The following is a 25,761-nucleotide window of genomic DNA, read 5'->3' as shown; positions in this document are numbered from 1 at the left end:
CCGAAACGTCGAATCTCCTGTTCCCTGGATGCTGCCTGACCTGCTGTGCTGTTCCAGCAATAAAGTTTCAACTTTGATCTCCAGCATCTGCAGACCTCACTTTCTCCTCAAGAAACTTGGCACCATCCAGGACAAAGCAGCCACTTGATCTGTACCACATCCACAAGCATCCACACACCCTGCCCCCCCACCATTGATGACCAGTGGCAGCAATTGTACTATCTGCAAGATGCGGAATTTTACCAAAGTTCCTGAGCACCTTCCAAACCCACAACTACTTCCATCTAGGAGGACAAGGGCCGCCCCCTGCAAAGTTCCCCTCCAAGCCACTCACCGTCCTGACTTGGAAATATATCACCGTTTCTTCACTGTCACTGGGTTAAAATCCTGGAATTCCTGCCCTCACAGCATTGGTGATTCAACCTACAGTACATGGATTGCAGTGGTTTAAGAAGGCTGCTCACCACCAACTTCTCAAAGGCAACTAGGGATGGGCAATAGAAAACTGCTAGCCAGCCAGCAATGCCCAGTCCCACAAGTGAATACTAAAAAAAATGGTCATTTGGGCTAGATACCAGAGTGTCTACAAACAAGTAATTCCAAGATGCTTCACAGGAGCATTAGAAAACAAAGTCTGATAACCATAAGGAATATATACATTTTTTTTAAAACTCCCTCTTTTAAACTAAAATAAATGAGCAAGGCAAAAGGAATGAGTGCAAAATAAATCATTATTCCTAAGTGATGTGTCACAAATAAATAATGATTTGTTCCCTTGACCTAGTGAGAGCTCGATATTAGACAGAAAACAAAAGCCAATCATCCGGTCAATCAATCTCCCTTCACTTCCAGGTATTTATTCACTCAGGAGCACATAATCAATAAGAACCAAGACACCAAATATCACTCCACTGTCATTCCCACTTCCACATCCCTCGACTTAGAGTTGACCAGTTCACGTCGGATCTCGGGTGAAATCTGCGCATGGCAGTGGATCCGCAGCAGTTCCAGCAAGGACTCTTTCTGCTCAGAGGACAAGTCCTCTTTATACCGCTGAGCAAAGGTAAGCAGACACTGATGCCACAGTACAGGTAGGATTCGCTGATCAGTCCTGAACTGCAGGAAGTGGAACACTAAAGCGTCGATTACTCGGAAGGGAAGTGCATACTTCTTGTCAATCATCAGCCGGAGGAAGATGCTGTTTGCTCCATTATATTCCATTTCCGCAACCTTCAGCATTGCAGCACTATTAACAGAAAACAGAATGTACTACAGAGACGGAGATAGCAATATCACAAAACTGCAGTCTATTAAAAACATCTCAAGCACCAAAGAAACCATTGGAATAATCACTCAAATTTATAAGGAGTGATTAATTAACTTAGAAAAGAATTTTGAACTTCTACTATTAAACATGCATCATCTTGGAAGCAAAATACACCTTTCGTTCCATTGATTACTTTTCTCCATCCACAAATGTATCATTGAAAAGTGGAATTTATTAATTTTAAAACAGTTAGGCAAAGTCGAGGAAGAACTGCTCTCATCACTATGGGTAGCAACAACTTTCATTTGAATAGTATCTTTAACAGAGATGTTCCGAGGTGCTTCAAAGTGATTACCTCAAAAGCAGGATGGCAATGAGCCAAAGAGGTTGTACGAGAAAGTACGTTTGTGTGTTTGGGGGAGTGGAGAGGTTGGGTCACCAAAAGTGCAAAACATTACATCCCCAGTAAGTGTCACAATTTCATAAAGGAGTATCAGCCTACATTTAAATAACACCTTTAGCAGAAACAAAATGCCCAAAAGTGGTTCACACATGAATTACCAAATAAACAGTTTGATGTGGAAATTTTCCTTCCCTCCCATCCACTTATAAAAGTACAACATGCAAACCAACAATTACCTGGTGTGCAGAACTGGAATAGAGCATTTTGTCAGAATGCTCCCAATAATGATAGCTTCTCTTAATGTGCACGTGCCAGATTCACACAAGGGAAGTAGAATACCTGGGGAATGCGGAGGGGGAAAAATGTTAATTAAAAAATTGCAACCAAGCATGTATTCTTGCCTTCTTGCAAATTAGGCATCGTTCCCCAGTCTCTCTCACACAAATTAACATGTTCAATATTCACTGAAATAAAACAAAAAAATGCTTGAAATATGCAGGATTAATGATCTTTCACCAGAACAGTAACAAAACACAAATGATAAACCTGCTATATTAACTCTGTTTCTCTCTCCACAGATGCTGCCAGAGAAATGCAACTTCCATTTTCAATTCAGATTCCCAGGATCTGCAGTATTTTTGGTTTTCTAACAAAAATCCACTTATTGCTAGGAATGAAAAGACACAATATATCCAGAGAACAAACATGGGACACTTCTCATTAGTATTCCTAAACGTTTTCTCCAAATTTTTTAGTGCTCTCAGTAACTACCAGGATCATACTTTCCAAGTACATGTCCTCATTATCGTTGCCTTAAGCTGCAGCTTTTCATTGATATTAAATTAGAATAGCTGGGACCATAAAAATAAGCATAGCTGTGTCAACAATCAGCGTGGAGGGGAATGCATTTATGTGAATACCTTGTGGTCTTAACTAATTGATTTGTAAAGTATATCCCTTCACAGGTCATGGGCATACTGGCTAGGCAAGCATTTATTACACATCTCAACTGTCCTCCATATAGTGGTGGTGACAAACAACCTTCTTGAATCGTTACAGCTGGACAGAAATTAAAATGGGACGTCCCTCATAAAGTCATCTGCCAGCCTTCACTCAGATGATGACAAAGTCCACCAAAGCAACAGTAAGTCCTTTCAGCACAGGAGAGGAAAATAGGTCTGCATTTAAATATCAATAGTACTGTTTTATTGTGAACACCAGTTACTGCCCTGGAGTTACCAGCACCTCATCCTTACATTTTTAAAAGTGTTTTCATTTTGTGGAATGTGGACGTTGCTGACTGGTCAACATTTGTTGCCCACCATTAGTTGCCCCTTGAGAAGGTGGTGGTGAGCTGCCTTCTTGAACCGCTGCAGTCCACCTGCTGTGGGTTGACCCACAATGCCCTTAGGGAGGGAATTCTGCATTCTACAGTTCAAAATCTCTTCAAGCAGAATCCAAGTGCAGTTTGGGTTTATTTATTACTACTTGATCAACACAATTAGTGTAAAGAAATGTGACCTTGTCACGTTCCAGTTCCACTTTAGAGTCCCAGTAACACACGCAGCCATACATTACAGAAACAGGTCCTTCGGTCCAACTCATTCTGTGCCAGCCAGACATCCCAATCCGACCTAGCCCCATTTGTCAATATCCCATATCCCACTAAACTCTTTCTATTCATATGCCCTCCAGATACCTTTTAAATGTTATAATTATACCAGCCTCCACTACTTCCTCTGGCAGCTCGTTCCATACATGTACCACTCCCTGTGTGAAAAACCCCTCAGGTCCTTTATAAATCTTTCCCCTCTCACCTTAAGCCTATGCCCTCTAGTTTTGGACTCCCCCACACTAGGAAAACGACCTTAGCTATTCAGCCTATCCATACTGGTCAAGATGGATACTGACCTACAGGTAAATCCAGCAATTAAAGCAGCTATGGCTGGGAAACCCCAGCAAGCGTAAGGAGGGGGGGGGGATGGGTTTTGGGTTAGGGAGGCTGAGGGATTTACAGGAGAAAGTGAGGTCTGCAGATGCTGGAGATCAAAGTTGAAACTTTATTGCTGGAACAGCACAGCAGGTCAGGCAGCATCCAGGGAACAGGAGATTCGACGTTTCGGGCACAGGCCCTTCTTCAGGAAGGGCCTGTGCCCGAAACGTCGAATCTCCTGTTCCCTGGATGCTGCCTGACCTGCTGTGCTGTTCCAGCAATAAAGTTTCAACTGAGGGATTTACACACAAATCCTGTCACTGAAAACAGGAAGTTGACAAAAACTACAAATCAACTGTAGTCTGTGAAGGTGCAACCTTCCAGATAGAATGTACCCGTTCTTACAATCATGGATCTCGAATGGGTAGGAAAACGATTACAGGGTTAGTTCATGTTAAAGCAGAACTTGTCCATTTCCCTAACCCTACATTCGCACACTTTACTGCCTTTACCCCAGGAAAGCCATCTTACCTTTAAACCAAGCTCCAGGTTTGAATAGTGCTTTTTTTAAGGCCGAATAAAGATGAAAGTTTAGGCGTTTGTATTCTGCAATATCATCTCTGATTCGAGGCAAAAGTACCAAGTTATAGAATCTCTGGGCCATCTTTGCCTTCAGATTGGCAGTAAAAATCCTGAAGGAGTTTGAAGGGGAACAAGTTAGACAAACATCAAAATGTTACTGATATTTCTGTTTCAAACCAAAGTTGGTCAAATCTCACAAACATTTTCCTCTTCTATATCTACTTATTACGATATATATATGATTGAAGTATATTTGATATATACCTGAGCGTCAGCGGCTGAGGGGTGACCTTATAGAGATTTACAAAATTATGAGGTTCACGGATAGTGTAAATAGACAAAGTCTTTTCGCTGGGGGAGTCCAGAACTAGAGGGCATAAGTTTAGTGTGAGAGGGATAAGATATAAAAGAGATCTAAGGGGTAACTTTTTCACACAAAAGGCGGTACATGTATTTAAGAGGCATTTGGATGGGTATATGAATAGGAAGGGTTTGGAGGGATGTGGGCCGGGTGCTGGCAGGTGGGACTAGATTGGGTTGGGATATTTTGTCGGCATGGATGTTTGGACCGAAGGGTCTGTTTCCGTGCTGTACATCTCCAGCATCTGCAGTCCTCACTTTCTCCCTGTACATCTCCATGGCTACACACACACACTCACATGCACACACATTAAATGACTAAATTTTCATTCAGTTTAAGACAGAAAAGAGTGGGTCTAAGACTAGCAGTTTAAATTTAATTAAGGGTCACTGTGAGAGAACGAAAGCACAGCTCGCCAAACTAAGTTGACAACTTAGGTTAAAAGTTAAGTCAATAGAGATGCTGTGGTAGATATTTAAGAGGGTAATTCAAAATATACAGAATAGATGCCTTCTAAGAGAAAGAAAAATTCCTAGGGGAGGATGCACCATCTATGGTTAAAAGGAGAAAGAAAAGATAAAGAAAAATTAAAGGCAGTTTCAAAGTTAACAAAAATAGATAACTGCACCAACACAGGAGACAGAATATAAAAAACAGCAAGGAATGACTAACTAATAGATAAAGTAGGTAGGTAGAAAGAGCAAAGAGGTTCTCTTGAGGGCATATGAGCGAAGGGCTAAATGAAAAAGCAGAGTCATACAAGGTAATAATTTCTGGATTACTATCTGAGCCATGAGCAAATTGACACAGGGCTAACAAGATTAAAGAGGTAGATTCTAGACTCAAACAATTGTGAGGGTGAAATGGCTTTCGTTAGAAATGAATTCAAGCAAACAAATTCATGGGACATTGGCACCAGTACTGGAGGAGGAGGGAGCTATTCCAATGGGATGGGCTCCACCTAAACTGTCCTGGGAGCAGAGTCCTAGCAAATTGCTTAGTTGGGGCAATGGATAGGACTGTAAACTAAATAGTGGGGGAGGTGAATCAGTTTCAGCTAGAAAATTATGGAAAAGCTTGAAGTGGGACAGGGATCAGCAGCGGTTATTGAAGTTTCCAGACCAAGTGATTGGATACAGAGTATGGAACAGGTCAGGTAAAACTTCAGGCACAGCAGATAAGGGGGCAACTAAGAGAAAGGGGTCAGTCAGCATAGGACTGAGGGCTTTGTACTTAGATGCACACAGTACACGAAACAAGGTAAGTGAGATTGTCGCGCAGATTGAAATTGGCATGTACGGTATTGTGGATATCACGGAGATGTGGCAGCAGGGAACAAAACAGAGAGCAATAGTGGAGGGTCGCTTTTCTGACTGGAGGCCTGTGACCAGTGGTGTTCCACAGGGATCAGTTCTAGGTCGTCATTTGTTTGTCATTTATATAAACAATTTGGATGAGAATATGGAAGATATGCTGAGCACGTTTTCACCAAAATTGGTGGCTTTGTAGACAGAGAAGAAGGTTTTCTAAGATTACAGGGGGATCTTGAACAAATGGATCAATGGGCTGAAAAATGGCAGACGGAGTTCAGGATGTAGGTTTGCTCGCTGAGCTGGACGGTTCTCACTCAACAAGCAAACTTACATCCAGAACCTCAACCTGAGCTACAGATCTTCTCAAAACCCAGATGGAGTTCAATCTGGATAAATGCAAAGTGTTGCATTTTGGTTCAACAAACAAGAGTAGGGTTTGTACAATAAATGGTAGGGCCTTGGGTAGTGTTGTAGAATAGTGGGACCGAGGGGTGCAGGTACATAATGCTTTGAAGTTTGTGTCACATACAGACAGGGTGGTTAAAATGTGTTGCTGGAAAAGCGCAGCAGGTCAGGCAGCATCCAGGGAACAGGAGAATCGACGTTTCGGGCATAAGCCCTTCCTCAGGAAATGGTTAAAAAGGCATTTGGCATGTTTGCTTTCATTGCTCAGTCTTTTGAGTAGAGGGAGTTGGGATGGTATGTGGAGGTTGTACAGGACATTGGTGAGGCCTCTTCTGGAGTACTGTGTCCAGTTCTAGTCACCCAGTTATTAAGCTGAAGAGGGCTCAGAAGAGATTTACAAGGATGTTGCCAGGTATGGAAGGTTTCAGTTATAAAGAAAGGCTGGATCAGCTGAGACTTTTTCAGTGCATCGTAGAAGGTTGAGAGGCAACCTGATTGAAGTTTATAAAATAATGAGGTGCACAGATAGCGTTAATGGTAGCTTTGTTTTCCCTAGGATGGAGGATTTCAAGAGTGGGTACACATTATTTAAAGGTGAGAGAAGAAATATTTTAAGAAGACATAAAACGCAAACCTTTTTACACAGAGGGTGGTTTGCATGTGGAATGAACTTCCTGAGGAAGTGATGAATGCAGGTACAATTATAACTTTAAAAGACATTTGGATAAGTACATAAATAGGAAAGGTTTGGTGGGATATGGGTTAGGAGCAGGCAGGTGGGAAGAGTTTAGTTTGGGATTATGTTTGGCATAGGCAGATTGGACTGAAGGGTCTGTTTCTGTGCTGTATGATTCTATAACCAAGGATACACACCCCATTGAAAAAGTAGGCAGAGGGGGCGGGGTTAGTAAGAAATGAAATTATTACTACAGATTTAAGTGAAGTAGAGTCAGAAAGCTTAGTATGGATAGAATTGAGGAACCGCAAAAGGAAAAACAGACCCCGATAGGAGTCATTTAAAGGCCTCCTATTAGTTGTCAGCACGTGGATAAAAAAACAAATCAGGAGTTAGAAAGAGCCTGTAGGAAATGTACTATTGCAATAATCATGAGAGACTTATAAGCAAGTGACCTGGGAAACTCAGATTAGTAACGGATTTCAAGAAAAAAGAATTAGTGGAATGTCCGAGAGATTTTTCTTTGGAGCAGCTTGTGGTAAAGCCCACTAGGGAACAAGCAATTTTGGATTTGGTGATGTGTAATGAGGCAGATCTGATTAAGGTGAAGGGTAAGTTTATGGTGAAACTTTATTGCTGGAACAGCACAGCAGGTCAGGCAGCATCCAGGGAACAGGAGATTCGACGTTTCGGGCACAGGCCCTTCTTCAGGAAGAAGGTGAGGCCTCTTCTGGAGTACTGTGTCCAGTTCTAGTCACCCAGTCAGGAAGAAGGGCCTGTGCCCGAAACGTCGAATCTCCTGTTCCCTGGATGCTGCCTGACCTGCTGTGCTGTTCCAGCAATAAAGTTTCAACTTTGATCTCCAGCATCTGCAGACCTCACTTTCTCCTCTAAGTTTATGGTGAAAAAACCGTAGATGGTAGTGACCATAATACAACAGAATTCACCCTGCACTTTGAGAGGGAGAAGCTAGAATCAGATGTAGTGATATTACAGTTGAGTAAAACTAAGTATAAATGTACAAGGGAGGAGCTAGCCAGAGTACATTGGAAGGGGATTCCAGCAGGGAAGACAGTAGAGCAGCACTGGCAGGAGTTTCGGGGGGATTCAGGAGGCACAGCAGAAATTCATCTTAGAGAAGAAGAAACATACTAAGGTAGGATAAAGCAAAGAGATGGCTGTCAAGGGAAGTCAGGGACAACATAAAAGCAAAAGCGTACAATGTCATACAGTGCAGAAAAAGCTCTTCAGCTCATCATGTCTGTACCGACAATAGTTACTACTAAATGTGCACTAATCCCAATTTCCTGGATTTATTCCATATCCTTGAATGTTATATTTCAAGTGTTCATCCAAATTTATTTTTTTAAAACATTGTAAGGTTTCCAGCCCCCACAACCTTCTCAGGCAGTGCATTTCAGATTTACACCACCCTTTGAGTGTTTTTTTTTCCTCAAATCCTCTCTGAATTTCCTGCTCCTTACCCTAAATCCATACCCCCTCATGACTGATCTCTCAACCAAGGGAATTGCTGCTCTCTATGCAAGCTGTCCATACCACTCATAATCCTATAGACTTCAATCATGAACACCTTCAGGCCTAATAGATCTAAAGTAAACAATCCAAGCCTATCTAATCTCTCCTTATAAATCAATTTCTCCATCTCAGACAATATCCCGGTGAATCTGCTCTGTAGGAGAAAACAAGGTCTGCAGATGCTGGAGATCAGAGTCAAAGAGTGTGGTGCTGGAAAAGCACAGCCGGTCAGGCAACATCTGAGGAGCAGGAGAGTCGATGTTTCAGGAATAAGCCCTTCATCAGGGCTTGATGTTAATGCTGCCTGACCAGCTGTGCTTTTCCAGCACCACACTCTTCGACTCGAACCTCCTCTAAAGCTCTTCCACTGCTATCACATCCTTATTGTAGTGAGGTAACCGGAACCACACACTGTACCCCAGCTGTGGCCTAACCAACGCTCTGTACAACTCCAACATTACCTCCTTACTCTTGTATTCTATGCAATGACAGATGAAAACAAGTGTCCCACACGCCTTCTTAACTCTCCTATTCACATGCTCTGCCGGCTTCAGGGATCTCCGAATAATTACGCCCACAGTATCCTGTCATTCATTAAATACCCCCTCATCTTGTTTCTTCTTCCAAAGTTCATCACCTCACATTTATCGCTGTTCATGTGAGAATGTGGTGACAATTAGGGGGAAGCCAGAGGATCAGGAAGCCTCAAAAAATAACCAAAAAAGCAATAAAGGGGGCCGAAGATGAAATATGAGGGTATGCTAGCTAGTAATATAAGAGAAAATTGCAAGAGGATTTTTTTGAACATATCCAAAAGACAAAAGAGAAGCAAGCGTGGACACTGGAAAATGAGACTGGAGAAGTAGTAATGAGGAACAAAGAAAGGGAACAGGTTAACCTTACACCAGCAGCATACCAGAACTTCAACAGGGTCAGGGGGTAGAGGTGAGTATAGTGGCCATCACTAAGGAGAAGGTGCTGGGGAAGTTGATTGGTCTGAATCACCCAGACCAGATAGACTACATCCCAGAGTTCTGAAGGTAATAGCTGAGGAGTTTGTAGAGGCATTGACGGTAACCTTTCAGAATCACTGGAGTCAGGGAGGATTGGAAAATGACTAATGTAACACCCCTATTTAAGAAGGGAGGAAGGCAGAAGACATAAAACAATAGGCCAGTTAGCTTGACTCGGTTGTTGATAAGACGTTAAAAGTCCATTATTAAGGATGAGATTGTGGAGTACTTGGAAGTGTATAGTAAAATAGGGTGGAGTCAGCATGACTTCATCAAGGGGAGGTCATGCCTGACAAATCTGTTAGAATTCTTTGAGTAGGTAACAAGCAAGTCAAACAAAGGAGAGCCAGTGAACATGATCTTTTTGGATTTTCTGAAGGCTTCTGACAAGGTGCCACACAGGAGCATATATAGGATAAGAGCCCATGGTGTTAGGGGCAAGATATTGGCAATGGATAGAGGATTGGCTGACTGGCAGAAGACAGAGTGGGGACAAAGGGGTATTTTTCTGGATGGTAGCAGGTGGCTCGTGGAAGTTCACGGGGTCCGTGTTTGGAACACAACGATTCCCGTTGTATATTAACGATCTGGACAAAGGAATTGAAGGCATTGTTGCTAAGCTTGCAGATGACACAAAGATAGGTGGAGGGACAGGTAGTGTTGAGGAAAGGGGAGGCTGCAGAAGGACTTGGACTGGCTAGAAGACTAGGCAAAAGAAGTAACAGATGGAATATGATGTATGAATGTGTGAAATAATGCACTTTGGTAGGAAGAATAGAGATAAACAATTTTCTAAAGGAAGAAAGGCTTTGGAAATCTGAAGCACAAAGGGACTTGGAGTCCTAGTTCAGGATTCTCTTTAAGCTTAACATGCAGTTTCAATGAGCAATTTGGAAGGCAAATGCAATGTCAGCATTCATTTCAATAGAGCCAGAATACAAGAGTAGAAATATACTGCTGAAGCTATATAAGACTCTGGTCAGACCATATTTGGAATATTGTGATCAGCTCTGGGCCCCATATCTAAGAAAAGATGCATTGGTGTGTTGGGCCGGGTCCAGAGGAGGTTTACAGAACCGATGCTAGGGATGAAGAGTTTGTCATATGAGAAGAGGTTGAGGTCTCTGGGTCTGTACCTGATGGAGATTTGAAGGATGAGTGGGGATCTTACAAAATATAAGGGGCCTGGATTGGGTGAACACAGTAGATGTTTCCACTAGTAAGGGAGTCTAGGACTCGAGGGCACAGCTCTCAGAATTAAGGGACGACCTTTAGAACTGGGAGAAGAAGGGATTCTTCAGCCAGAGAATAGTTAATCTGTGGAATTTATTGCTACAAAGTTTATGAGGGGGCCAAGTCATTGAGGATATTTAAGACAAAGATAGATAGGTTCTTACTTGATAAGGGAATCGAGGGTTACAGGAAGAAGGCAGGAGAATGGGGTTGAGAAAATATATTAGTCATGATCAAAGGCAGAGCAGACTCAATGAGCCGAACGGCCTAATTCAGCTTCTTTGTCTTATTGTTACAGTCTTTGTCTATGGCTACAGGCCATAGGGCTTTGAAGTGGGAGATGGCACGGGGCAGGGTGACACTAAACACAGACACACAAGATGGCCACTGAGCCATTAGTTGGCCACTTGACACATAAGATGGCTGCCAGACCACAATATGGAGAGAGACAGCAGAGCAAATACAGATACTGCCTGGGGCCACCAAAACGCCAGCACAATGCACTCACAACCTGGTTGATTAGTTTAAGGTGGGTGGGGGAGAGAATACACGAATAATGTACACTGCCCGCTGAAGTGTCTAGGTCCAGCCAACACTTTTGATAGCAATGCTAACTGCTTGAAACGGACTCAATACAGAGTGCTAATAGCCAGGGCTGCAGTAATCATCCTTCTCAGGAAGAGCAATTAGCACCCTTTACGAGAGCAATGGATTTCCACGCAGACATTGAAACTGACAATATCTGCACTGAAATTAACAAAGGCTGCGCTGCAATTGACAATGACTGTATCGAACTACCAACGATTCTGCAATGATCACGATAAACAAACCATGTTACAAAGACAATAATTTCACCACTGACCTATTGTATCACAAGATGGATCAAAGTGTCTTGACATGTGCTCCGGGTCGAGAGAAGACTCACAGCTGACCACTGTGCTCTTGGTGTCTCTCTCTCTCTCCCCAGAGCTCCAGTATTTCCTTGTGCAACAAACTCTGTCATTGAACCCAACTCTGACTCAGAGACTGGTGATTTTCCCCATAACAGCTGCTCTCTCATAAGAGAGAGAGATGACTGGTGATGGTTTAACCAGAGGGTCCTCACACCTCAGGTGAGCTATATAAGAACAGTTGGCCAAAAGAGAACAGTAGGCATAGACAGTTAATTTTCAGATTTTGGCACACCATTCGGTACATATTGCCAGAACCTTGATTGTCTGTTGTTCATATAAATGTCTTAGATAAAAAGACTACAGTCACAACAATGACAGTTATGAAAGTAAAATATGAAAAGTACATAAGGAGGCTATAAAAGATAAGTTAAATGAGTGGGTAAAACACTGGCAACTGAGGAAAAATATGAAAATGTTCATTTTGATTGGAAGAATAAAGAAAGAAGCATTATAAGTAGTGAGATATTTCACTGAGACATAATTTGGAGGTGTGCCCAAGTGTATGAATTGCAAAAGGGTTAGGATGCAGGAACAAGTATTTAGATAAGTTAATGGAATGTTATTATTGTGAGGGAATTAAAGACAGGAGTCTACCTGGTGTCGGGGATCCCCAGTGGAGGGCTCTCTAGGCAGGAGTCCTCTGCCTTTCACTCGGGGATCTGGGGTGGAGGGGTTGCACACAGGTTAGTGAGCAAAATTAGGGCACATGGTATTAGGGGCAAAATACTGACATGGATTGAAAATTGGTTGGCTGACAGGAAACAAAGAGTAGTGATAAACGGCTCACTTTTGGAATGGCAGGCGGTGACCAGTGGTGTGCTGCAGGGATCAGTGCTGGGACCGCAGCTTTTTACAATGTACACTAATGATATAGATGAAGGTATTAAAAGTAATATTAGCAAATTTGCTGATGACACAAAGCTGGGTGGCAGGGTGAAATGTGAGGAGGATGTTAGGAGAATACAGGATGACCTGGACAGGATGCATGGCAGATGCAGTTTAATGTGGATAAATGTTTGGTTATCCACTTTGGTGGCAAGAACAGGAAGGCAGATTACTACCTAAATGGAGTCAAGTTAGGTAAAGGGGCAGTACAACGAGATCTGGGTGTTCTTGTACATCAGTCAATGAAAGCAAGCATGCAGGTACAGCAGGCAGTGAAGAAAGCTAATAGCATGCTGGCCTTCATAACAAGAGGAATTGAGTATAGAAGCAAAGCGGTCCTCCTGCAGCTGTACAGGGCCCTGGTGAGACCGCACCTGGAATATTGTGTGCAGTTTTGGTCTCCAAATTTGAGGAAAGACATTCTGGCTATTGAGGGAGTGCAGCGCAGGTTCACGAGGTCAATTCCCGGAATGGCGGGACTATCTTACACTGAAAGATTGCAACGACTGGGCTTGTATATGCTGGAGTTTAGAAGGCTGAGAGAGGATCTGATTGAGATGTATAAGATTATTAAAGGATTGGACACTCTGGAGGCAGGAAGCATATGGGTGCTGATGGGTGAGTCCCAAACCAGAGGACACAGTTTAACAATAAGGGGTAGGCCAGTTAGGACAGAGATGAGGAGACACTACTTCACCCAGAGAGTGGTGGGTGTGTGGAATGCTCTGCCCCTGAAGGCTGTGGAGGCCAAGTCTCTGGATACTTTCAAGAAAGAGTTGGATAGAGCTCTTAAGGATAGTGGAATCAAGGGTTATGGGGATAAGGCAGGAACAGGATACTGATTGAGGATGATCAGCCATGATCATAATGAGCGGTGTTGCTGGCTCGAAGGGCAGAATGGCCTACTCCTGCACCTATTGTCTACTGTCTAATGTCAGTCCCCTGCAACCACAGATTGCGGTGGTTCACAGACTCCGAGCCCAACTGCTTGTTCTGTGGTGCTGTGGAATCTGTGGACCATGTATATATGGGGGTGGGCATCTGCACTCCCTTTTTAGTTTTCTTAAGGATCTTCTTTTATGTTGTTGGTTGCACTTCAGCCCCACACTGCTAATCTTTGGGTATCTGGTGCAGAGAGGGGAGGGCAGGTTAGAGGGTCTCCTCGAGGGTCTGCTCCTGGGCCTGGCCAGGCTGGCCCTAAAACAGGTCCAGGCAGCGGGCCGTGGTGGGAGCTGTTATGGCCGACTGCCTGCCCCTCTTCCGTGGTTACATTCAAGCCTGGGTGTCCTTAAAGAAGGAGCACGCAGTGTCTTTCAATACCTTCCAGGTTTTCCTGGAGAGTTGGGCACCATGGGGTGTGGAGTGTTTTATCACCCCCTACAATTCTATTTCTCTCACCTCCCCTTCACTTTTTCAATCACGTAGGCATTGCCACAGAAGAGAAGGGCACTGCTTGCCACTCAGGTGTTTTTTATTCCTGGTGGTAGAATACAAATAAAGTTTTCTGCACTCCATGTTCACTGAGTCCTACACCTACACACACACTACGTGGGTGCTGGGGAAAAATAAGCACTACTGCTGTTTGTGGGGGATTAAAGACAAAAGTAGACAAAAGTATGCTTCAGTTATACAAGGAATGAGGCAAGACCACATCTAGTGTAGTGTGTACAATATTGGTCTCCTTATTTAAAAAAAGGATGCAAGTGTACTGGAAGCAGCTCAAAGAAGAGACATTTTGGACTCAAAGGGTAACAGTGCAGGTCCCGCTTACCTTGTTGCCTGATACATAGCTGCTGCTGTCCAACTTTCTGGTTCAGTGATGTACAAAATCTGTTCCCAGTTTGACAATGCTGGGATAATCTTAAAGGCTTTGGGGAGTTTCCCACTCCTGTACTTGCACAATACCTTTTGGAAATCAAGATGCAAAATTTAACCATTTTTGTTAAACCATTACTGTATCATTCCAGCTTTAAATGTTGAGAACCGACTTGTTTCAACGAATAATAGTTGTGGAAAAATTCATGCACCTACAAAGGACATTGGACCTAGCTCTGAAAGGAGATTCCAGTTGTTAATGGTTTAAAGAAAAAAATGGGACTGTGTTTCAATTGGGCACAATTAACACGTGCCTAACGTCTTTTCCCAAATTGGATTATGACGCACATACTCTCCAGCGCAAGACCTTTTCCCTGGAAATGACAGGAGAAGGCGAAGGAAGAGGAAGCCATCAATTATTTGTACAGCTGACTAACTCCGTCACAAAATGGGAGCAGTTCACAATGCTCGCTACATAGGATCAGTGTGTGGGACAGATAGTTAGGAATAATCAGTAGGCTAATCTATTTAAAGAATACATACCAACACACTACAAAGCAACTTCAAGTCCTCAAGGGCAATCAGAGACGTGCAATAAATGCTGGCTGAGCCAACAATGTTCACATCTCTCGAATGGAAAAGGATTTTTAAAAATCCACCTTTTAACCTTAACTTTTTTTAAGATTGGGCAATTGCACAAAGGTTCCTTTCAAATATTTTTCTAATTTTATGGGGTAAAAGCAAACATTTTGGACTGGAAATGTTTGATATGCAAATAGGATTTAAAGGATTATCAATAATAACAATATTAAAAATTCCAGATGAAACTAATTTTAGGTTGGAGGAAATGATAAGTAATAGCTAGGACTGTGAATGACTACAAGAAGAAAATAGAGTAATGAGTGGAAAACGCAGCTCAATTCAAAGAAACGTGAAGTCAAGCCTCTCAGAAATAAGTACATGAGATCACACCTTAAATCTTAAAATGTCGAATGGAGTAAAGAAACCATAATACAGAACTACATAGTACCGCAGACAGAAGACTGCGAAGGAAATGGTTCAGGATTGAAACGCAAGCAATGAGTGAGCAAACAGCCCTCCAGCAAAGTATAAATGACAGATAATTGTAACTTATTCAGTTTAATTAAGTAGATATCAAATTCATTGTTTCTTTGGCTTTGTATCTAGAGGTGTAAGATGAAAAAAGCACAGCAAAAAAAAAAAACTGAACATGTTCAAGTTCCAATTTAGGCTCCACCTGTACCACAGATAGCTGTCTCCCCACAACCAAGGGTGGGAGACTACACGCTCAAGTCAGAATGCGGACTTTTAAATGCTGGTCTGAGAATGGAGGGACAGAATGTTTAGAGGGGAAATTCCATGGGATGGGGCCTAGTCAATGAATGAGAATGGTCAGAATCCGAGGACTGGGGGTTCCTGGTGATGGAGTTGCAGAGATGGATGAAGTGACATTCATAACACTTTCGTATTACACTGTGACAGAGTCAGAATGGAGGGTAAACTCTTTACAGTTCAGAGCTCCCATCCACAAATTTTGGGGGAGGGGCATCAGTGGGAAGTAAAATTAATCTCTCTCAGAAAAACTGATTTTTAGATAAATAATCTACAAGATTTCTCAGCTGGGGAGTTGGTGATAGGGTTAGGGCTAGGGGGGAGTGGCAAGAAAATAAGTTTAGCTTTTAACAAAAGAAAAAAATATGCTGCATTGTGAAAACCTTTTTTAAAAAAAAATTAATAGGATACGAGTACAGAGGAACCTCGATTATCCAGCATTCGATTATCTGAATATTGGATTATCTGGCAAGATTGCAATGTCCCAATGCTTGGGTAAACTATGTTATCCGGCATTCGATTAACTGAATGAAATACGAACGGCCCGTGTCCTTTGGATAATCAACATTCCTCTGTGTTGCTGACAGGACAGCATTTATTGCCCAGCTCTAATTGCCCTGGAGAAGGGTGGCACGGTGGCTCAGCTGTTAGCACTGCTGCCTCCTTGTGCCAGGAACCCAAATTCAATTCCAGCCCTCAGGCAACTGTCTGTGTGGAGTTTGTACATTCTCCCAGTGTCTGCGTGGGTTTACTCCAGGTGTTCTGGTTTCCTCCCACAGTCCAAAGGTGTGCAGGTTAGGTGAATTGGCCATGGGAAATGCAGGGTCACAGAAGTAGGATTAGGTGGGTGGATCGTCTTCGGAGGGCAGCCTGCACTCAATGGGCTGAATGGCCTGCTTCTATGCTTTTGGTATTCTATGGCAAGATGATGGTGATCATTCTTCAAGTGCTACAATCCTTGAGATATAGGTATGTGCTGTTAGGATGGGGAGTTCGATGACAAACCATAACAATGACACAGCATGAATTACTGGGATAGCACAAGGATTTTCTCTCAGGGCAGGAGTTGCCTATATGGGCAACGGGCAGACCGGGACCGCCACAGTCACAATTTGAGCTGTCCCTCATTCCACCTGTGGAGCACGTGGCCACATTTCTTTGGTGTGTCCCCAAATAGTTGAGGAGTGTCCAGATTTTCCATGGTGGTGGAAAACTGAGACCTAATTGCTTAGCTATTTTCCCCAGGTTGCAGTTGGCTAAGTTTGCCGTCAACCAGGTAGTGGACTACAAAGAGGTATGGCTGTCACCAGTTTATTGGGGTGTGGAACACGTTTCAATGGGGAGGGCAGGATTTTAGTTGAGGGTGGGTTTTTTTTTGAGGTCCTGCCTTATTGGAAATGCTTCATTAGCTGACAATTGGCTTTACCGAGAGAAAATGTTTCCACCGCAGAAATCAGGATGCTCAAGATGTGCTTTGCACAAAGTCGCTTATGCTGTATTGGTCAACATTGCGTCATAGAGGTATACAGCAAGGAAACAGGCCTTTCAGCCCAAACTGTCCATGCCAACCTGGTTTCATAAACTGAACTAGTCCCATTTACCTGCATTGCTCCAACCTTTTCCTCTCCATGTACCTGTCCAAATGTCTTATAAACATTTAATTGTACCCTCGTCTACCACTTCATCTGGCCACTTGTTCCATACACACACCACCCTCAGGTTGTCCCTCAGGTTGCTTTTAAATCTCATCTCTTCTCCCCCACCCCAACCTTAAACCCATGCCCTTGAGTTTTGAACATCCCTATATTAAGGAAGTGGAAGCAGTGTTAGTCATTCTATCCAATTGTCTCACTTGCCAGATTGCACTCCCTCTACTGGCAAAGCTGGATATAGCAAATTATTATAAACTGCATCCTGTACAATGAACACTTTGGTCAATAATACATAGTTTACAATGGACTTGGCAGAACACTTTACCTCACTAACTCCTTTATAAACATCCAGGACTCTGGGGTCGAGCTGAGGCATAGGTCGGCCAGAAAATTCAGACATGACCGTCTCCACTTCCGTCTGCTTCTCTGTGATCTTCTCCATGATAATGTCGGCAAGAGTACGCCTTCAGTGAAAAACAAGCAAGTTAATTGACCAGTGCGCATATGTGCATCCAAAATACTTGTACATCTAATAAATGTGTGGGCTCAACATTTAAAGGTAGATCATTATTTGACATTTAACTCTACAATTACTGACAACATAAAGGAACGTAGTAAGGGACTCTTGTGACACAATGAAATGTCCCTATCTCTGAGCAAAAAAGCTCAGGTTCAAGACCTATCTATCCAGAGCTGTGTCATATCATCCCTGAACAGACTGATTTGAAAATATCTTTTGGAACATGGCATTGGAGGCCTCAAGAGCATTATAACATCACTAAGAACAGCTAACCCTCACTCATACCGATTCTGTGGATATATTCATTGTCCAGGCCACGCTGGGCACATATACACACAAAAGCACAGATTTAATCCTTGTGCTGTGATGGACTTTTCAATCTGCAATGGCTGCACTGGGACATTACACTAGATGCCAATATACTGAAGTCCACAAGTGAGCTGAGGGGTCTCAAAGATATCAAATTTTCCCTGTGAGCTCCTGTTCCTGACCACTGCGTAGATACCGCAACTTGAAACTGTATACAAATGCATTCGCTGAGAAAATAATTATCAGCTGTGACGTTCACCCTAATCTGCACCCACCAGAGATAATCACCTGCCGGCAATCGCAAATGGACTTGCACCCAAGACAGGATCTCTGGAACGGTGGGCTGCATGAGATGGTGGAATTGATTAAATATACCAATTTGACCACACATTTTCTGCAAGTCTCCCTTTGTCCTGTAAGGGTGTTCAAAACATATGTAAATAATATATATCTTTTCAAATAGCAATGCTGTGCATTACAAACATAGCCGCTGTGGTGTTTAGAGGAATACGGCCAAATGCCGGTAAACAGGATTAGACTAATTCAGGATATCTGATCGGCATGAATGAGTTGGACCGAAGGGTCTGTATTCATGCTCTATATCTCTATCACTCTCCATTCTTACAATCTCAGATTTGAAAAAAACACTCACAGCTCTCTCTGGCAACCATTAAAGCCACTCTACACAGCAGCAGACACCATAGGCTGGCCCCACTAATGTCCTCCCCATTGGTGGGAAAAGTCCAACTTGACAATATTTAATATTCCAGTCCAAAACAGGAATTAAAAAAAAAGTTAGGAGCTCAAGAATGGAGCACGCACAGAATAGAAATTATTGTGTTTTCTACTGAGGCAGCCACTTCCATATAAATAAAAATAGAGCAAAAATACGGAAAGTTTTTTCTCAACATTACCTCAATGGTGGATTTTTGCTCATGAACATATCGATAGCCTTTTCATCCTCGGGATTCACAATGACCTCCTTACAAAAGTCTTCCTTCGCCATTGCTGCAGCTTGGTCCAGTGCAGGCCATTCATCATCCGATTCGGAGTCAGAACCTCTTCCCTTCGAACTTGCGCCTACATAATCAAAATACATTTCATAAAAACAAGTATGGGGGGACAGGTGTCCTCTTCCTCCAACTTCGACAGTTATGCTTCAAAACTTTAATTCCCTTGGTATTACTTCCAACAGCTTTTAATGAAGGTCAGCCAGTCACCTCTCGCATTACCCTTTTGACCCAAACTTCGAAAGGTGTCCAAGAATTCCTTGTATAAGGCTGCAAATTAATAATTGACTTTGTTCACCCCAGTTCAACACCGGCACCTCCAAATCAAAAATTGATAAGACAATATACAGGATCAACAAGCTAAGATGATAATTTTCTACATTTAATACCTACAGATTTGAGTCTTTTCAGTGCAATAAATATGCATTTTGTTACCGTAACCTACACTAAGTATGGCACACCAGCCTATGTGCCTGATCCCTTCAGCCTCCCTATATAACCCTTCATTTTAATGTTCACTAAAAGCGGTGATCCTTCTCTTTTTCCAGATTTCCAGCTCTGAATGATATTGGCAATAAATGTAGATAGAATCAATCAATGGTTACTATGCAATCAGAGGGCACTGAACAGTTATGCCAGTCCTGGACCTCTAAAGAGCAATTCAGTTAATTCCACTACTCAGTCCTCTCACGGTCGTTCTGCAAATTCTCTCTCTTCAGATGCTTATTCAATTCCCATCTGAAACTTCTATTGAATCAGCTTCCACCATGCTCTCAGGCTGTGCATTCCAGATCATAAGTAGTCATTGTGCTAAAAAAGGATTTTCCTCATGTCTCCTTTGGTTCTTCTGCGGTCACCTTAATAACGGGCACTTTTGAGTTCCTCACTCTTCTGCCAGCTGGGAATAGTTTCTCCCCATTTATCGATCTTGGGCGTTCAACTCTGCACTGGAAAACACACTAATGGTCTCTATCCTTCCTACAAAAGGGCTTTTAGCAATATTGATGTGAGAAGATTACCTGAAAACTGGTGAAATATCAGGTGTAAATTTCATGACTTTGCATTTACCAAAATCGTGCCCTGCATCCAGAGTGATACAATACTCCCCAAACAAGAATTGCGTGCATTCAAAGTGAGCAATAGTACTAGGTCTTAGAGACAGGCAAATAAATTCAGCCAATACCCTAAAATAAATCAAAGACCTTAGGATGACTGAAGTAATGTTACAGTCATAAAGGAATGGGAGATTAGCAGCTCTGAGTATCAAAACGCTCAACTTGTGCTCTGAAATCCTGTTCATCTGAAATGATGCACAAAGGAGTATAGTTAATTTAAAATATTGAAAAATAACGAGGAAATAGGTCTATAGATAATTATATTGTCCATCTTTCACATTACTTAAGAAAGTTACGGCAGATTTCCCTTCCCATTTACCTAAGTATTGATTGGGTACAATTCCACAGGACCTATACCATAACTGACATGGTTAAACACCATCTACATGCATTCTACCACATCAACACATGTACAGCACAAGATATAATTTTTCAAGGTATATAGATCAGTGTGCATCAACTCATTAATGTTGCTCTCAGTTTTTCCAAATGAAATCAGAAACATGCAGTGTCACAGATGGCTATAGTTGGAGGTCGCAACAGGACTGGTCACTTATAAATAGCCCTATCTTAGGTGGAGCTTTTAATGTGTTGCTGGAAAGGCGCAGCAGGTCAGGCAGCATCCAGGGAACAGGAGAATCGACGTTTCGGGCATAAGCCCTTCTTCAGGAATGAGGAAGGTTTGTCCAGCAGGCTAAGATAAAAGGTGGAGGACACCCCTCCCCCAAGTCCCTCCTCCCTACCTTTTATCTTAGCCTGCTGGACAAACTTTCCTCATTCCTGAAGAAGGGCTTATGCCCGAAACGTCGATTCTCCTGTTCCCTGGATGCTGCCTGACCTGCTGCGCCTTTCCAGCAACACATTTCCAGCTCTGATCTCCAGCATCTACAGACCTCACTTTCTCCTCCTAGGTGGAGCTTTTGCCCAACAGCAAACAGAGGACAATATCAGAATAAGATTCCTTGTTGTCCACATATGTACCTCACACATCTACTCAAAGTTAGTCCAAAAAAATACTTGGTAAGATGAGACCAGATATAAACGAGGAAGCTGGTTAACAAGCTGAAGATATGGAGCAGCAGGTTAGTCTGTAGTGACTTTCTTTAGTCTGTACAATGTGTCTTCATGGAATGCCAAATACAAACACGCTGCAATTCCCCACATCTTCCTTGATAAAAATCAAATTGCAATCTCTTTGCTCTACCTTCAGCGTATGCATGAAAACATACCTCAGTAACTTTTTGTTTGCACCCTTATTTTAGTCCACATTTTTACAATTGGTGAGCAGGGTCCAGGATCAGAGATTTTCCAACACAATAGTTGAGTAATGTTTATCAACTACCAAGAGAAGATAACAGATTGTTTGTTTTGGGACCAATTTCAATACCTAATTTGTAAATATTTTAATTGCTTTTTGCTTTCATACTTTAAAACGACGCAATTATATTTTGCTTTAAAGCCCCACAATTGAAATCATTTCTTTCCAAATTCCTGGGGAAAAGAGAAAATAATCTGAAGTCCCAAAATCTAAAGAAACTGTACACAGAAGCAATCCACTTCATGTTAGGTGTACAACTTACTGATACCACAAACTAAAAAGAAATGATCAGATGTTTTACAAGGATGTTGCCAAGGTTGGAGGATCTGAGCTATAGGGAGGCGCTGAACAGGCTGGGGCTGTTTTCCCTGGAGTGTCGGAGGCTGAGGGGTGACCTTATAGAGGTTTACAAAATTATGAGGGGCATGGATAGGATAAATAGACAAAGTCTTTTCCCTGGGGGTCGGGGAGTCCAGAACTAGAGGGCATAGGTTTAGGGTGAGAGGGGAAAGATATAAAAGAGACCTAAGGGGCTACTTTTTCACGCAGAGGGTGTTACGTGTGTGGAATGAGCTGCCAGAGGATGTGGTGGAGGCTAGTACAATTGCAACATTTAAGAGGCATTTGGATGGGTATATGAATAGGAAGGGTTTGGAGGGATATGGGCTGGGTGCTGGCAGGTGGGACTAGAGTGGATTGGGATATCTGGTCGGCATGGACAGAATGGACCAAAGGGTCTGTTTCCATGCTGTACATCTCCATGACTCTATAACAATTTCCATCCAAATCTTAACTACTTTATCCCCCATTCCTTTCCATTAGAGCGGCTATACCTTGTTACCATTTTCTGATCGTACTAGAGAATCCCATGCAGCAAGCAATTAGAAAGGCTAAGGTATATTAGCCTTTCCCCATGTTAAGAAGATGTGAGGGCAGGAATAATGAAGTCTTGCTTCAATAATACAGAACCTTGGTTTGACAGTACCCAGAACAGCATGTGCAGGTTTGGTCCTCTTGTCTTACAGAAGATATCACTGTCAAAGAGAGGGCACACTGAAATTTCACCAATTCCTGAAATCCTGGGATGGTTGAACTATCCTTGAAGAGAGACTGAGGAAACTGAGATGATATTCTATATAGAGTGAGAGATCATCTCATCAAAAATCTACAATATACTTGGAGATAGACAGGAAAGATGCAGACAAGAGGTTTCCTCTGGTTAGAAAGTCTAAAACCAAGGGTCACAGTTTAAAAATAATGGGGAAGCCTCTCAAAATTGAGAAGAGAAGTTTTTTTTAAAACTGTGAGGGATATGATTCTTTGAAATTCTTTACTCCAGAGGGCTGTGGAAGCTCATTCATTGTGTAGGTTTGAAGTACAGATGGACAGATTTCCAAGACCAATGACATAGAGGGGTATGGATATAGCGTGGGGAAAAAGGCATTGAATTAGATGAATAGCCATAATCATTTTGAATCTACAGGAGGCTCAACATGCTGATTAGTCTGCTCCTGTTCCTATGTCCCTTAATATTCTAAACATTCAAATGATCAATAGGCAAAACAATACATCACTAAGGCCCGAAGTATTACACATTCAAAGAATAAAGCAGTTTCCAGTTTTATAAGTAGGTGTACAACTACTACTTGGAGGATCTTCCTCTTCACTTAAAAACTCAACAAGTTTGGCAGCACCTACAGAGAGAGAAAACTCATTAGGTAACTTTCTGGGGACCTGGGTTCTGCTATGGCAGAATTTTGTTTTTTGAAAATCTGGAATTAAGAATCTGCTGAGGACTATGAAACCATTGTTGATTGTCGTATAAACCCTTGTGGTTCACTAATGTCCTTCAGGAAAGGAAATCTACTGTCCTCACCTGATCTGGCCTACATGTGGTTTCAGACCCACAGTAACGTGGTTGACTATCAATTGCCCTCTGAAATGGCCTAGCAAGCCACGCCTGATGAAGAGCTTATGTACGAAACATTGATTCTCCTGCTCCTCGGATGCTGCTTGACCTGCTGTGCTTTTCCAGCACCACACCCTCGACATTACCAGGCCATTCAGTTGTAATAATTCCTAACAAGTCTTAAAGAAATGAAACCGGACACATCACCTCACATCAATCTATGTACTGGAAAAGACAATGACAGAAACAGCCCCTGCAAAACCTTCCTTACTGGCGCCAAAATGGGGAGAGCCTCTCACAGACTCGTCAACCCAGCGTGACATAGTCATACTGGCGGAACCATCAGTAGCAGCAATTGTGTACTATCTACAAGATGCATTGCATAAGTTCACCAAAGATCCTTAGACATCACCTTCCAAACCCCACAACTACTTCTATTTAGAAGAACAAGGGCAGCAGGTATATGGGAACACCACCAACTTCAAGTTCCCCTCCAAGCCACTCACCATTCTGACTGGAAAATATATTGCCTTTCCTTCACCATTGCTGGGTCATAATCCTAGAATTCCCTTCTTAATAGCATTGTGGCCAACACACAGCAGGTGGACTGCAGCGCAGTCCCAAGGGCTACTACAGACAAGCTATAAATGCTGGCCAGCCAGCGATGCCCAAATGATTAAAAATGTCCCAAATGGCTCTTCTTCAGGGTTGTTCTCCTTGGAGAAGAGGATTCACAGGTGCTTGAACAGAGTTTTTATAAGTTAAGAGGAGTTTGGAGAGGGTACTGAACATAAACAGAAAATTACCAAAGACTGAAGGGTGAAGGAAGCATTGACGATGGACAATAATACCAACACTGAATGGTTAATGTGTGGAAGGCAGTATCCACTGGAGCGATGGATACAGGTTTGATTATAGCAGTCGAAAAGGAATCAATAGCTTTTTTTTGCCAGCAATAAAACAGTAAGTGCAATAGAGGGTCTAACTGGATTTCTAATTGAAAAAAAGAGACAGTACAGACCTGAATATTCACTTTTGTGCTGTACTGGTATTAGAAGCCACAGAGAAAAAGGTAGTTTGTATTCATCAATTGTGGTCTTGGAATTACAGTACTACACCACACAGGAAATGCTGTAAATAGTAGGATTATTAGCTTCTGTACAGAAATGGGCTACTATTTCAAGTGAACACTTCGAAAGCACTTTCAGTCAGGCTTTTCGGCAGTTAACTATTAGTGTCCATGCTCCACACCATTTTCATCTAACTTGAGTAGTATTTCTTTCTTCCTCATGCGCTTATCTAACCTTCCCTTAAATTTCGACTGAATTCCAAAATCCTATGATCTTCCAACGGTTGTTTATCCTGGTAAACATTAACTCTTTTTCACAATTGCTTTGAGAAGCTTGGGTGATGCAGATTTAACACTAAACCGGTCGCAATTCTGTATTTGGAGACGCCAACATCCCCCCTTTCCCCCGCGCCGGACAGTGCAGTCAGACCTACCCAGGATCGTGGTTTGGGGTCTCTTCCTCTTGCCGACCCCATGCTCTGACTCCAGCTCCTCCTGCTGAATCCTGGCCTGCTCCAGGATCTTACGGGACAGTTTCTCGTCCACGTACTCATCGTCGGCCTCCTCGTCCCCCCGGCCCCGCTTCTTGATGCGGCTGGTCGGTTTGACAGCATCTTCCTGCAGGATCTGATCGGCCAAGGCCAGGCCCCTGGACTCCTTCAGCCTGCCTTTCGCCGCCTTCGTTTTCGGCATTTCCCGACCGAAATTGAAGCACCGACTCCCCCCCACCTGGGACACGTTAAAACAAAAACGGAATCGTGCCCCTCTTTTCCCAGATCCCGGGGGGAAACTAACACCAGATCGAGAAACGCCGAGCACGTCTACCCGGCCCACGTGGCCAGCACAGCTGCCTACTGCGCCTGCGCGATATGTATCCATTTCAATAAGATACACAACGTTCCATTATTATGTAGTCAGTTTCATTCTGCCCAGTTGTTGCAGTCTGCTTTTGAGATTAGATTCCCTACAGTATAGAAACAGGCCCTTCGGCCCAACAAGTCTATACTGACCCTCCGAAGAGTAACCCACCCAGACCCATTCCCCCGTGACTAATGCAACTATCACTATGAGTAATTTAGCATGGCCAATTCACCTGGCCTGCACTTCTTTGGATTGTGGGAGAAAACTGGA

At 42.8% G+C, this 25,761-nt stretch overlaps 1 protein-coding gene across 1 annotated transcript; it reads right to left on the bottom strand.

Annotated features, from left to right (window-relative positions):
• Positions 1-822: 822 nt before the first annotated feature.
• bysl (bystin like) lies at positions 823-25,466 on the bottom strand. The gene is made up of 7 exons (XM_043716553.2): positions 25,065-25,466; positions 19,124-19,289; positions 17,706-17,844; positions 14,332-14,465; positions 4,135-4,295; positions 1,907-2,009; positions 823-1,246 (listed from the first exon to the last, which is right to left on the bottom strand). Exons 1-7 carry the CDS (start codon positions 25,321-25,323, stop codon positions 904-906), a joined length of 1,305 nt encoding a protein of 434 aa, XP_043572488.1. The 5' UTR covers positions 25,324-25,466; the 3' UTR covers positions 823-903.
• Between the last annotated feature and the right edge of the window lie 295 nt (positions 25,467-25,761).

Source organism: Chiloscyllium plagiosum, unplaced genomic scaffold, assembly GCF_037043375.1.
Source record: "Chiloscyllium plagiosum isolate Xiang-an unplaced genomic scaffold, Cpla_swu_hap1 HiC_scaffold_26, whole genome shotgun sequence".
Lineage (NCBI taxonomy): Eukaryota > Metazoa > Chordata > Chondrichthyes > Orectolobiformes > Hemiscylliidae > Chiloscyllium > Chiloscyllium plagiosum.
The sequence above is the reverse complement of the archived record's forward strand: the minus strand, read 5'-3'. Positions and strand labels throughout refer to the sequence as shown.

What these genes read in the sequence shown, in the direction of transcription:
- bysl (XM_043716553.2), bottom strand. Translation starts at nt 25,323, where the DNA reads ATGCCGAAAACGAAGGCGGCGAAAGGCAGGCTGAAGGAGTCCAGGGGC. An exon ending in ACCCCAAACCACGATCCTGG is followed by an intron (nt 19,290 to 25,064) that starts GTAGGTCTGACT and finishes TTGATTATGTAG; the next exon opens with GCGCAAGTTCGAAGGGAAGA. An exon ending in ATTCCAGTTCTGCACACCAG is followed by an intron (nt 1,247 to 1,906) that starts GTAATTGTTGGT and finishes TTCTGTTAATAG; the next exon opens with TGCTGCAATGCTGAAGGTTG.